The sequence below is a fragment of the Miniopterus natalensis genome, chromosome 2 (genome assembly GCF_054644295.1).
Source record: "Miniopterus natalensis isolate mMinNat1 chromosome 2, mMinNat1.hap1, whole genome shotgun sequence".
NCBI lineage: Eukaryota > Metazoa > Chordata > Mammalia > Chiroptera > Miniopteridae > Miniopterus > Miniopterus natalensis.
Window position 1 is genome coordinate 163637509 of NC_142082.1, and position 14924 is coordinate 163652432.

General features: G+C 41.0%; 1 protein-coding gene across 1 annotated transcript in view; it reads left to right on the forward strand.

Annotated features, from left to right (window-relative positions):
* Positions 1–14924, forward strand: part of GRIN2B (glutamate ionotropic receptor NMDA type subunit 2B) — a 394378-nt gene that overhangs the window by 280798 nt on the left and 98656 nt on the right. Inside the window, exon 5 of the mRNA XM_087814778.1 lies at positions 9674–9788. Within this exon, the coding sequence (XP_087670904.1) occupies positions 9674–9788 (115 nt within the window). The remainder of the gene's footprint in view (positions 1–9673; positions 9789–14924) is intronic.

The following is a 14924-nucleotide window of genomic DNA, read 5'->3' on the forward strand; positions in this document are numbered from 1 at the left end:
GACAGAGATGTGTCTTTGAATGAGTCATCAGCCTCCACCACTCTTTGTCTTGCATCTGTTGCATGATGTAGTTATGGGACACCCATCTCCCCCAAAGACATAATCTTCACCCAGGGATCCTGAGTCCTCTGTTTATTGGAAACTATCCCCTGTCTCTGGAATATCCTTCTTCTTTTGACCCTACATTCAATAGAATTACTTCTAGAAATCCCCTGACAACCATGACTGGAAGACTAAATTATAACCCCCTTTTCCATGAATGTTAATTCCTCATAACATCTATTCTCAGTGCTTGTAACCGAAGCCACCTCACTAATTCATTTGTTCACCTCTTTTGCTACCCTGTAGTAGAGCTGTTGGAGGGAGCTGTGAAATTAAGCATACGGTAGCTGCAGAGGGTGTAGGAGGTGTGAATATGGAGATATTGCCAATGCATTGATTTTGTTGACTGCCTAAGGTATAAGAGAGAGTAGAGAGGGGCTCCAGTACAGGGAAGAACAAATTGAGGAAATTAGAAAAAGGTGAAAAGGGAGAGAAAAGCCTCCTTATTTGTATCTCTTGATATCATGCTCAGGTCACTGTGAATTCTAGACCAAGGGTTTCTTGGGTATACAGGGTGGGGCAAAAGTAGGTTTACAGTTGTGAGTACACAAAATGCAGAGTTTATTCTTGTATTGTTATTTATCAATTATTGTGTTATTTTCCATATGAACAACTGTAAACCTACCTCTGCGCCACCCTGTCTATGCTCAGGGTTTCTTTCAATAAGTCTGAAAGCTTACAGAAGGAAGAGGCTCCAGGCAGAGTTGAATGTCCTAGAGAAATCTTTGCCAGTCATTGTTTGGCTGGTGTTGGCTCAGCCCCTGAGTAGCTTTGCCAGCTCGTGAGCTAAAATGGGTGTCAGAAAGGCAAATCTTCACCTTAAATCATTCGTAGGCATAAAAAAGAAATAGCAGTGTACTTAGTGATCAGCTAGCCTTGGAACTGCTATGGCATTTTCTCTGGGAAGGGCTCACCACTGAGTCTGGGTACTACTCTGGGCCATATTGCAATGTATTGGGCACCTAACCCATGGAAAAGAATAGGAATTTTATTCAGTGCTTTTCAAAAAGAAAGTGATTTTAACTTATGTATAGCATGGAAATATGAACTTAAAAGAAAAAAATCCAGTGGCAATAACATTATCCAGAAGAGTCACTTGGTTCCTTCCCATTGGGGAGTTTCAGCTGCCTAACTGCCTCTAAAAAGTGGGTGTCCCGTAGCACCTTGGCAGGTCTTGCTCACAGCAGAGGTGACTGAGGACTGTGGGTGAGGACAGGAGGATTTCTTTCTCATTACTGAATTCCCAGAATGAGAAACAGCTTTGATGTTCAGCACACCTGATTAATTGGCATAAAAATGTGGCATTGCCAGTTCTCTAAGGAACACGCAAGATGAGTGTGCCCCCTCCAAAGGAATTTTAAAGAGAATTACATAGTGTTTAAAGCTGGGCTCTGGGGGTCAGAATGGGTCATTTTGAGAAGTCATTTATTCTAGACTAAAATGATGGGGGTATGAGCTCATCTTTTGCCTTCCTCGGGAAGTAAACTTTATATTGAAGTAGTATGATTAAGTGATTCCCCACTGCAAAATACCTTACAGAGGTCACTAATCATAGTAGAAAAAATAAATGTTCCCCAAAGCCTTAGTAGTTTGGAATATTGTGGGGATGAGGGGACATGTGCTGGCTTGGGGGTTCCGTAGTCCCCCCTCATCTGCAAGGGATGCATTTCAAGACCCCCAATGGATGCCTAAAACCGTGGATAGTACTGAACCCTATATATATTATGTTTTTTCCTATATACACATACCTATGATAAAGTTTAATTTATAAATTAAGCACAGTAAGAGATTAACAACAACTAATAATAGAACAGCTATAACAATATACTGTAATAAAAGTTATGTGAATGGCTTTGAGGGCCATTATTAAGTAAAATAAGTGTTACCTGAACACAAGCCCTGTAATACCAGGACAGTCTACCTGATAACTGAGGCAGCTGCTGTGCATAACTAATGGGTGGGGAGGAGAGCATGTGTAGCTTGTGGATATGCTGGACAAAGGGACAACTCATAACCCTGGGCAGGATGGAGCAGGATGGTGCGAGATCTCATCATGATGCTGAGAATTGTATGTAATTTAAAACGTATGAATTGTGTATTTCTGGAATTTTCCATTTACTATTTTGGACTTCAGTTGACCATGGGTAACTGAAACCACAGAAAGCAAAACCACAGATAATGGGGCAAGGGATGGGGAGCTACTGTATTATGGAAAAACAGAGGTCCAGGAATCAGGAGACTTGAATTTAATGTACTAAGGAGTTGGCAGCATCTCCCCAGGCCTCAGTGTGTTCAGCTCTAAATATGAAAGGTTAGGCTGTGATCCAAAAGTTCCTGCAAACTCTAGCATTCTCTCATATCCAGGTGATATATTAAAAAATGAAAGGTAATCACAATAACAGCAACAACAACAGCTAAAACATAAGGCTCATTAAGTACAGGTGCAGATAAGTGCAGTTCAAAGGACTCTGTATAGAGAATCATTTAATCCTCACAACTATCCTATGATGTAGGTACTATGATTATTCACATTTTTATGGTGAAGAAACTGAGGCAAAGAGAAGTTAAATGACTTGTAAGACAACACAGCTTCAGAGTGGGTGGATGAAGGACTCACGCAGAGGTCATCTGAGTACAGTGTCCTTGCTCTTATGCACCCTACTACACTGCCCGTTGTTGGTGTGTGTTGGTTTAATACATACACTCAGTCGAGTGTAGTAAATATCTTACTAATGAGAACAAGCTTTTAGGGTTGATACCTAAAAGGTAAGCTCAGAGGACCACTGTTCCCTGGCCACGACCTGCCATACTGATCCCATTTGGTGAAAGGGTGAAGATAGGTAGATATGAGGCCATCACAGCTGGTGGCAGGGCCACCCAGAATGCTCATTGATTTAACATCTTTCTGAAGGAAGGTTAATGTATTCTACCTTCTTACAGTCAAGCAGAGACTGTTGGGCAGTTCCCCACAATACTTCTCTATGTTCTTGCATTTCAGATAAAAGTAATTCATTCAGTCATGAAACAGAATCCAGGTTACAACTCTCAGAAATGTTTCATTGTTAGGCGTAGGGTCATGAGAAGACTTTTTCCTCGTAATAGATGGTGAATGGACACATCACCATTTGCCCCTCAGATTTCAGCAGTTCAGCCTAGACTGCTAACGGGCCAAATCACAATCTCACCACCAGCAGGAGAGAGGAAATATATTAAATTTAAGTGTCAGTCTTCAAAATATTTTAATATTTCATTAATTTAACACTATGAATTTAGAATTTAAATAACTAAGATGTGGACTAGCCCAAGCTTGAACCTTTTATGATTTGCAAAGAATTATTTTATACCAAAATAAATTAATGATATAAATACTATTTCAGAGAAGAGTTTTAATCCACTGGAAGACACAGGCAGGTTATTTTTAACCTGCCTCCAGTAATTATAACTTAATATCACAATCTGCTCTTTAAATTAGTTTTTCCTGAGGTTCTCTACTAGGTATCACTTGCAAAAATAAGAGGAAAGGACTGCATTTGACAGCTTAGAAAACTTATTTAGAATTATTTTGTACAACAGGATGATTTAATGTTTCTTTATATGACATTATATGTCAAAGGAAACCTTTAAAACTTATGCAAATCCCTCTTTCTTAAGAAGAAAACTGTTGTTGGCAAGAATAATTCATGTGCCTTAAAAACACTGTCACATAACTTCGGAGCTTGCGGATCTAGGATTTGAACAGAGGTGGTCTGACTGCCGCACCCTGTCCTTAAATCCCTCGCTGCACCCACTGCTGCTGCTCCTGGTGGTGGTGATGGTGGAGAGTGTGGTGCATCCTGCATTCCTGTCCTCTTCAAGTGACTTGTTTGTTTCTTTTTCTCCTTATTTTCTTTCTACCAGCATTTTGAGGCATTGCCAATGTCAGTCATTTGAGTGTATGATATCTTACTAATGAGATATTTCTTCTGGGTTTGATCCAGAAGAGCCCATCGGTAAGTCTAGAGGAGAGCTGTTCCCTGAATGTGGCCTGCTGCAGTGACCACTTTATACTGGATTGGTCGTTTTGGGTTCATTTTAATAATTGTGAATTTTTAAGTTGGGGTAGAAGCCAGAAATTTCTACGTAGTTTACTAAACTGTAACATTAAACATCTAATTTTTAAATATCTTTACCTCTTTCCCCCAGTACTGGTCTCTAATTAGGGAGATTTTAAATGATTTAAAGTCCATTATTTCCAATCCTGCAGGAAATTGTTTCTACTTTTTCAAGAGAAAACATGTACACAAGAATAGTAATCTTTTTTTAATCTTCACCCAAGAATATGTTTTTTTAAAATTGATTTTAGAGAGAGAGGAAGGGACAGAGAGAGAGAGAGAGAGACACATGGACGTGAGAGAGAAACCTCAATCCATTGCCTCCCGAACGCACCTCAGCCGGTGTTGGAACCTGCAGCCTGGGTTTGTGCCCTGACCGGGAATCGAATCTGTAACCTTTTGGTGTATGAGGTGATGCTCTAACCAACCGAGCCACCCGGCCAGAGCAAAAAGAATGATTTCTAAAAGGAGACCAGAGAAAGACTGTTTGAAAGGTTTGTGGTTTTACGATTCAGGCGATGGGGTTTAATAATGCAATAGTAACAGTATTAATCGAATGAAATATAGAGACAGAGAGCATGTCAAAGGAGCATCTCTGATCATCCCTCATCAGGCAGGTACGATGGTATTTTATAGGTGAGGGAGCCGAAGGCTCAGTTTCAGAGTCGTAAATTTTCTGAGCTAGAAAATTATAAACGAGGCTCAAGAATTCAAGTCTCCTGCCTGGGAACTGGGTTCCTTTATTACTTTGCTCCTAATAACTGGAGAATGGAAACTGAGAGCGACGAAAAGTTTCACCATTTTTGAGGCATGGTGGTGAGTGGACAGAGTGCGGCACTGGGGGGTGAGGACACCTGGATCCTGCCTCCAGCAAAGCCACAGAACCCTTCTGGACATCATTTGCTTTATCTGAAAATAAAAGGATTGGATGAGATAAGTGACTTATTCCTCTTATTACTACATTAACAGACACTGACAACAACAACAGAAATCTAGTGCCTTCTAAAAATATGGAGGGCATGATGAGAGTTGATGGTGCCAAGGCTCTTGGTTTGCTGGGAAAATTCTGTCTGAGCTCTTTGGGAGGCCTCCCACGCAGGGCATACTGCTAAATCATTGCTTTAGGTATCATTGTGGTGCAGTGGATGAGTCTGAGTGTCATGGTCAAAGTCAAAGAGGCACATGGGCTTTCTACCTCAGCTTGACCCCATTAAACCCACTGGAGTATGACTTTGGCCATAAAAAGCAAAGATATTGGCTCTGAGCCCATCGGGGTTCTGAGGCTCTTAATAAGCAGGAGTCTAGCAGGACATGAGATGGATTTTATTTTATGCAGTCCGTATTAGGGATCTACCTCGTCCAGGGCATATGTGATAGGAGAATGCTAAAATGCACATCCAGGGCCCTTCAAACCTGATTTGACTTCACGTAGTGATGCAGCAAAAAGAACCCTGAACTGAAAATCAGAAGACTTGAACTCCAGTCCTGAACAGGCAGGTCAAGTTTACCTTGGAAAGTAAGGTAGCATCTTAGGACCTGTTTTCTCCTTTCTAAAATGAGAATTCTCAGTGGGTAATTTTTAAGTTTTCTCCTAGTTCTGGCAATCTGAGATTTGTGTAATATTAGAACTTTATGAGACAGGCCATCAGGTTTCTTGGGGGTCAAACTCTATCCCAGAGGCAAATCGAGCAATGTTTTTTATATACCAAACCTTGATGAGCTTTCAGGGGATTGGTCTTATGGGCAGAGTTTCTGAATTTGGCTGCCACCTGAAGCTACGTTTTCTGATTGCATACTTGAGGATAGCATATTTAAAATAAAACATAATAGTGGTGGCATCTCTAAAACTTACAGTTTAACCCTTTAGCAAGGATTTACACATGGAAGCTTTAAGGTTTTAAGTAATATTCAGAATTGACAAAATGTAGTCAGAGCCAAAGGTAGTTGGGGAATTTCATGTCTTACAGAAGTTAAATTGATTAATATCACCACTTGACCTAGTTTATCCTTCAAATGTGGAATGTGATCTCCATTCCTCCATTGTGTTCCATTTATAATTGAGTCTTGTTAACTGTCATCGTCACACTTTTCCTGAGGTCCAAAATGAGGCAAGTAGTCAAGTCATGCTAATATATTCTTTTTCTGAATTTTTTTTATTATATAAGCTTATATGTATATCATATTTTATATACTTTTTAAAATTCACTATTTCATGTGATCCTTGCAATAGCCTATCAAACTGGAGATAAAAAACGGTGTTTCCATTTTAAAAAGGAAAACCTGAGTTTCAGGTGCCAAGGTCACATGTCTAGAAGTGACCACACTCCCAATTATTTTTTCACACTTTCATTACCGACAAATGGATGGTTTGTTCTGCTGTTCAAAGGGCATCCTTGCTCAAGGCGGGTGGATATTTGCAAGCTCCTCACTAATAACTAAATGTTGGCATGTTAGAGGGAATTACTCAGAAAAAACAAAATGTGAATGATTAATCTAAGTAGTGCTAAAGGGTATTAATGATTAAAGGATACTTTGGAGAAGAATATTTTCTATATTGTCATAAAGACGTTTAAATATTGTTGATTAGTGTAAAATATGTGAGAAGTGCCTAGGTAAATTAAAATGAACCTATAGAGCTGGAAGAAGGTGAATATCCCAGAAAGAGAAAAATTTATAAGGAAAATCAGGAGGATCTGAAGCAGAAATAACTAAAGAAATTTAACTAATGCATTGCCCATTAGTGTGGTTTATTTTCTCAAAGTTTGAACTTCTAAACTTATACACCGAATTCAGTTCTGTCCCCTTCAAAGAAATTATCATGAGAGGCTATATACTTAGTCCATTCATGCTGCCTATTACTTAAATTATTTCTTGAACTTCGCTTTTATAATTGCCTTCTGAAGTGGACACTTTCTTTTAAATATTAATGGTGGTTTAGATAAAGTCAGAGTTATTCAGAACCATGGAGATAATTTCTCTCTCTCCCTCCCTCTTTCCCTCTCTCCCCCTCCCATTCTCCTTCCCTCCCTTCTCTCTCTCTTCCTCTTTCCCTCCCTTTCTTCTTTCCTTCTCCCTCTCCCCCTTTCTTGCTTTCTTCCAAAAAAGAGATGAGACTAAATATTTTGTGTGTCTCATCAACCTTCTATGAAGACTTCTAGAAATTATTCTAAGCAATGCAGTATTGTTGGATTAACGGTGTATTTTCCGAGTTAATTATGACGGGTACTAAAATTCTGGTTTGTTTGTTTAAAATATTTCATTTTATACCTTTGTAATTATATTCCCTGAAATGAATGATATAGGGATTTGATTGGAGTGCTGAAATTGTTGAAAACTATAGGAGACATGACTGTTGTCTTCTAACTAGTGATGGGCTTGAGCAAGCATCACTGAGTGAGCGACGAGGAGCCTTGCAGGGTATGGAGAGGATGCATGCCACATGGAGCGCTGGGCTGAATTAGGGATGCTACACTTCTATCGATTGGCGGTGTCCAGAGAGAGCAGCCAAGGGGATAATGGGAGGGACTCAAAGCCATAGCATATGACAACTACATGAAGGAACTAGGGATAGTAAACTCGATGTGGCAGATGGGAATCAGGGTGGTATAGCAGAGAGGACTTAGAACTGGAATGTGGCTTAAAATGTCATTTCTGCTCCCAATTAGCTGTGGAACATTGGGCAAATAATTCGACCTCTCTGTACTTCAGTTTTCTTATCTATCTAGTTAAAATTATACAACTTAAATGAGCTGAAGATTTCTTCAAAGATTAAAATTTATTTTATAAGGGATACATGATAAATGTCTCCAAATACTTAAAAAGCTCTCATGTTAGAGAAGGATTAGACCGAGATTGTATAATATCTAAAGAGGAGACCAATATCAAGGGCCTGCAGGGCAGCAGTGAGATGGTTACCTTGAGGGTGGAGGGTAGAGTGATAAGCTCCCCATCAGCGGGAGTATTCAAGAAGAGCTGAGAGGCCCAATTTTATGATGCTGTATCAAGGGGAAGTACAAACTGTGAGAAGTGGTGTACTAGTTGATTATGTAGGTTTCTTTGAATTCTGAGATTCTAAGGATCTCTACTCTGAGATCTTAAGAGTTCTTCATGGTTGCATTTGTGAAGCTAAACAAGACCAGAGAATGAGAGGCTTAAAAATCCCAGGCAGCCCTAGAAGTGAGAAGTGGTCCATGAGTGTTTGGCTCATGATGCCTGGTCATCTTTATCTCTGCCTAAAGGATGTACATCCTAGCGACCTTGTTGCTTAATCTGATGTTACCTGGAAGAATCAAAGAAGAATTTCACAGTTTCATTGAATGAGAAGACTTAAAAGAGGGACCCTTAAGCTGCCTCCTGATGCTTTATTTCTTTTCCCCCTCAATGTAGTACTAGGAAATCACCGTTGGTCACATCTCTGAAACCCTTTAGAACCTTCACGGCAATGCCAGGATACCATCAGGCTGAGGCTCCAGAGTAGCATGTCTGTGGACACAGAGCTAATCATTATTGATTCCTTGGGCCATTATGGTAAAAGAGACATTAAGGACTGCCAGCACAGTTGCACTGATTTGGTTGTAATGAGCGTTCCTGTGGGAATTCCCAATGAGAGAACTCCTCATCAGAAAAGAGCAGCCAACAGGGTAGAAGGGGTGAGCGGGAGGTGCAGGTGTCGTGGAAGGAGACAATTTCATTGGCCTGATTCTAGTTATTTCCAGAGTTTCTGCTAATTTATGAACCTGTGCCTAGACCTTTCTATGAAATGCCACCCCCTGGTTCCCCATCTGTCCCACTATTTTCTGTTCACTATGCACAGTGCAATAGCCCTGATTCCCAGAATGCATTTGGGGAACCAGATCTCTGACTGCTGGACTCATCTCTCAGCTCTTAGAAGTATGGGCTAGGCAGGATCTTAGCAAGAGTTCAAAGCCTATGCACATCTCTGGGATGGGGAGAGACCCTAAGCTCCAATAGCCCACCGTTCTTAGCAGAAAGTTGCCTTGGTACACTCCCACTTTCTTTTCTTGTTTCTACCAACTCTGTCCTTTGATCCACCACTTAAAAAAAAAATTGTTAACACAATGAGGGTTTACTGTGCACCAGGCTTCGTGGCAAGTTATCTCATTTAAGCCTTATAAACTTATAAAGTGGGTTTCTTTATTACTCCGTTGGGTTTTTTTGGTAGCTAGGGAAAGAGTGTTGTTCAAAAGGCTAAGTAATTTCCTCAAAGTCATAGCTACAGACTAAACTCAAACTCGGCACGCTTATTTTAAATGATTATGTTATCTTCTCATATTATTCTTATTAGGTGAAAACCTGATGACTCTAGTGAGTAATCAAATGGGAGTTTGAGGGGTGCCACGTTTCACATGGTATCTGTGCATCTACGAGTCTATCTCCATCCACCTTTCTCTCTGTCTTCCTAGCTATCTTATTCTTGACATACCTTCTTCTTACTTTTAACTTTTCTTTTATCTTCACAGGTATCTGATCAATGTCACTTTTGAGGGGAGAAATCTGTCCTTCAGTGAAGATGGCTACCAGATGCACCCGAAACTGGTGATAATCCTTCTGAACAAGGAGAGGAAGTGGGAGAGGGTAGGACATGTCTTTGGCAATTCTCAAGCACACTGGAGGGGGAGGGATGGGAAACTTTGCAATACATTAAATGAAAACAGTTCCGTGGTGTTGGTGTGTGAGGCATGGAGCAAGAAATTGGTACTTTGAAAAGACAGAAGAAGCCATTTCTCAGACTTGCAGCTTCATTTTCTTGCTACGTTGGTTAATCAAACGATTATTTTCTTTATGTATTGCCATTTTTATTGGTTATGGTGCTGTCTGAATCATGACTTTGTTTTAATGGAAGATTATGCATGTACAATATAACACAATTTGGTGAAGAAACCGTATCAGTGGCACAATTTAGAAGTCATGTCCTACACGGTACCCTGGGGAGGCCTAATTTATGAGCAGGAAGTATGGATTTACTCCCACTGACAGCTGGTCACAGTGTCTGAAATTCTACCATTAAGAATTAATTTCTGTAGGGGCCAGATGGCCAAGGTTTAACTCCCCATTCCCTTGCTCACTAACTTGTCAACTTAGAACCTTGTACAGATGTCTTAACTACTTGTGCCTCCACTTCCTCATCTATAAAATGGGAATAATAACAGCACCAATATCACAGAGTTGTTATGAGGACTAATATATTATTATGTAAAAGACTTAAAAAGGTGTCTGGCACATAGTAAACACTCTATAGGTATTCACTTTTGTTATTGTTCCTGATTCCTAGTTAAGTACAAATGATCCTGAGTGTGTTCTGCAGGGCACTGGTTCCACCAGATGCTTTGCTGAAAAATGATTCTGCAGGTAAACAAGGTTGGAAGATTCTACCTACTCTTTCTCATTCTGAGAGATTCTCAGAACATATTAGCATTTGAAAGTTCAGAAATATCTTATAGCAAAGAAACATATTTCATCTTATTTAATTTGGCATTTCCCAAAATTATTTTAACACAACACTCCTTTGTTCCTGAAATTCACATTCTGTGAAACACGTTGGGAAGCATTGATTTAAGGCAATTTCTACAGACCCCATGGACCAGTTGGCTGAGAGCAGGCTTTAAGATGTCAGCATGACTCTGACTAGGATGGAAACAAATATTTCTAGCGAGAGTAGCCAGCAAAAGAGGCCAGAGATAAACTCTAAATTCACAGTCTTATCACAGAGAGCCCTGGGCAGGTATTATGTGACTGCCCACCTGTGAAACTGGGCTTAAGTGGCTCAGGCAGTGGAACCTAGGACCTTATTCTTCAAGTTGAAAGACCTCCATCTGTCATGTCGTTCCTCGTTTCGAGGCACAGTAGAAGGCTTACACTATCCCTGGTGCTCTTGATTAAAATTGCCCTCCTCCTCTGCATTATCATTTGTTCAGAAATGGTTGTTCCCTGGGCTCCTGCTCTTCATTCCAATCAAGCTGCTTTTTACTGCCGCTGTAGAGACAAAATAATTTAAGGAGTGTGCTGGGACCCTCATGTATAACAGGCACTTCTGTACATCTCCAGAAGAGGGGTTATTAATAACTGAGGCTTCAGGCATGGATCAGAAGATGCCCAGCTGGGGTAGCTTTTTGTGGTAGACTCATGATTACTGTCTCAAGTATGGGGCATCTCACACTGTCCTTTTTTAAAGAGACACCACTTACTGTCACTTGTGCTGACTTCTCTTTCTGAGGCTGGAATCTGAGGTTTGCAGGCCCCACCCCTTTCCAAAACTAGACCCTTTTCTCTGGAATTTGGATCCCCTCCCTCCAAATGAATACATTCTAGCTCTTGAGTGTATTCCTTAATTTTTCTATGACCCAGGAACCGTGTGATGTGCCTCTGTGTCCTTGATGCCACCTTTGTCCATTCGGATCAGTCCTTAAACGTGGCTGTAGAACAGGCTTCCTAAGGCACAATTCTGATTATGGTTTTTTCTGCCCCAAACCCTCTCAAAGCTTCTGTGGCTTATGGCTTGGGTCCAAGCTTTATTCTTGCGTTCAAGGCTCTGGACTACCTTCCCAACTCCTTTCTCTTTTTCTTTGTTTCCTCCTCACCATCAAGCTGTATTGGACCCCTCTCTGTCCTGAGAGTGTGCCCCTGCGTGTACAGCATGTCATGATGTTTTATTTTCCTGGGATGAATTGTATAATTATACAAATCATAACCATGTATTGAAACCCAATTAAAATGTTGCTGCCTCCTTCCCTGATCTTGGACCGAAATTGAATCTCTCACTCCCTTGTCCCTGTAGCTTTTGTCCATACCTCTGTATCACTCATCACATCTGCCTGTGTTAGGGCTGTATGTGTGTAGGCTTCCGGAGGGCAGAGGCTGTGATTTTTCTTGTGTCCTCAGCAACCTGGAAGAGTGTGTTGCATAGAGCAGTTCAATAAATATGTGTCGAATGAATGAGAACCATTACATAATACAAGTCTAAAATCCATCATTAAGAATCCAAGTTTATGCCATTGCCCTTGGAACAGTAGCTGGTTGGTTTTTTTGTGTGTGTGTGTTTTTTTGTTGTTTTTTTGTGGTGGGAAATTAGATCTTTATGTAGGCTGAGTTTTCATAGATCATACTTTAAATGTACTAACTTATTATTTAGAGAAATTCTATGGTTAATCTTTTTGTAACTTATTATTTAAAGGAACTTATTTTTTAAAGAGAACTTATTATTTAAAGAAACTCTGTGGTTAATCTTTTCGGAAAGGATTTTGGAAAAGGTTGAAATCATAGAATAGACCATTTTCATATCAACTTGGTTAAATAAGGGAACATGCCCTGGCCAGTTTTGCTCAGTGGGTAAAGTGTCAGCCCACAGAACAAAGGGTCTCAGGTTTGATTCCCAGTCAAGGGCGCATGCTTGGGCTGCAGATTTGATCTTCTGCCCTGGCGGGGCACCTGTGGAAGGCAACCAATCAATGTATCTCTTTCACATTGATGTCTCTTTCCCTCTCTCCCTCTCCCCTCCTTCCTTTCCATTCTCTCTAAAAATCAATGGGAAAAATAACCTCAGGTGAGAATTAACAACAACAAAAAAAATCAAGGAACACTGCTGAAGAGACATCTTCTGTGTTCACTGAGCCACGCAGCTTCTAAACTTGGGAGCCCTTGTTAGGGCTCACTTGTGGGCAGGAAGGGGTGGCAGGAGCCAGGCACAGCTCCAGAGCATGTGTGAGATGTGGTGAAATTGCACTGTGGGGAGTTGTATCTTTTCTCCCACTGTTACCCTGGCCCCAGCACCCTCTGCATTCTCAGGATTCCTAATACCACTCCAGCAGGTAACCCCTTGTGGTCCAGGGAAAAACTTAGTGTCTGTAGACTCCAGAGAGGCAGACACCAGGGTAGGATTCTGTAGTGAGGAAGTTGACACAAGATAACTTGGGATGGTGAAAGTGTGCAGATGATGTGTTGTAGGTTTGTGCACCTGAAACTTATATAATTGTAACCCATGTCACTGCAATAAATTCAATGAAAAGGAAAAAAAGAAGAAGAATATAAGCAAGAAAAAAATCTAGATTTGTGGAAGAAACATGGGCTAAGAGACCAGACTCTCAGTCATGCTCCTAACTGGCTGTGTGACCTGCTCTTTTCACTTTTCTAGAACTTTCTTTCCTTGTGTCTAAAATCATGGCATGTGATTAAGAAGATTTGTAGGGTCCTTTCCAGCTCTAACTTCTGGGATTACAAATTAACACTGTAAGTAAATAGGCACTTGGAGTTAAAATCGAGTGAGAGCTGGAGCATAGCAAAAGGAACCAGAGTCTGTTTTTAAGGATAGTAGGTCCCAAGGCATAGTTATCATTCTTGCCATTTAGCTAAATATCACCTCCTCAGAAGGCCATCCCTGCTGACCCGAGATAAAGTGGCCGCCCGGTCACTCTATCACAATAGCCTATTTCATTTTCTGCAGTATAGTTATTATCTGATGTTTGCTTTTTTTGCCCGCTGTTTGTTTATTGCTTGTCTCTTCACGCCAGGATGAACACTCCGTGGGGACAAGGACCTTGTTCTTGCTTCCTGTAGTTCTTACGAAGAAGAGCGGACACTCGAGAGATAATTGTTAAATACATGACGAATCCGTACGCTTAGGAGGGTTAGAATATTGACCAGCCGCTTGGCTTCCTCCTGCGAGTCTCCCGTTCAGGCAGCGTGGCTTACTGGACGGAGCGTGAGGGCGGGCTGGGTGCGGGCTGGTGCGGGCAGAGGTCCCCGGGCGGCCTGCAGTGTGCACGCGCAGCCCGGGGGCGGCCTGAACAGCGTCAGCAAGCAGATCCGGGAAGGCTCACTGAGCTGTTGGTGTGAATCGGGGTGGGATTTCACAGTATTCCTTGAGGGTTTTCAAAAGTCGTCCCAGAGCTACTGTAGTATAAATGTGGTTTCTTTCAAAACACTTAAAGTCCAGGCAACATAGTCTCTGGGACTGAGCATGGCTTTGGAAATCAGAAAGAGCCGAGTCCATGTTACTATTTATCAGCTGTGCAAACCGAGCGACCAACATTACCTGAGCCGGTTTCCAGTTTGTAAAATAGGGTTTTATGTAAGGTTGTTGTAAAGATTAAAGGAGATTTTACAGTAAGACAACAGGTAACAGTGATTGAAATACAGCCAGTATCCAGCAACTATCAATTGGTGGTACCCACCCTCCTTGTGCAGTTTTTAAGGTAATATTTGCACATGGTATAAAGTCAAATGGTATAAAAAAAAGTCAAAGGGTGAGAAAAGAATGTCTTCTTGTCATCTGTGATTCTTGGTTCCTCCAGGCCCCTCCCAGAGCTATTATTATTGCCAATGTCTTGTGTATTTGCTCTGAAGATATTCTGAGCATATACAAATTTTATGCATTGACTCATTAACCTTTTTTTTAAACAAGTAGTACCTGCTCTTGTGAACCTTTAATAGGTACTATATAAGTAGCCACTAAGGAGGCATGGGGGTGGGGCTAGCATAGCCAAGAGATCTCTAGATCAGAATTATTTCACAGAAAGCCAGTACATCTCTCTGGCATGTAAGAATGTGGAGAAGAACATTTAAAAGGGAATGCATGCATGCACACTCACGCACACGCACACACACGTATACATGCAGGCATAGCACAGAGAGTTGGAATGGTGAAAATAATTGTATACAGAGTAGGTTCATCTGTGACTGGGGGACAGCCGCATAAACTTGCATTAAAAATAGTCT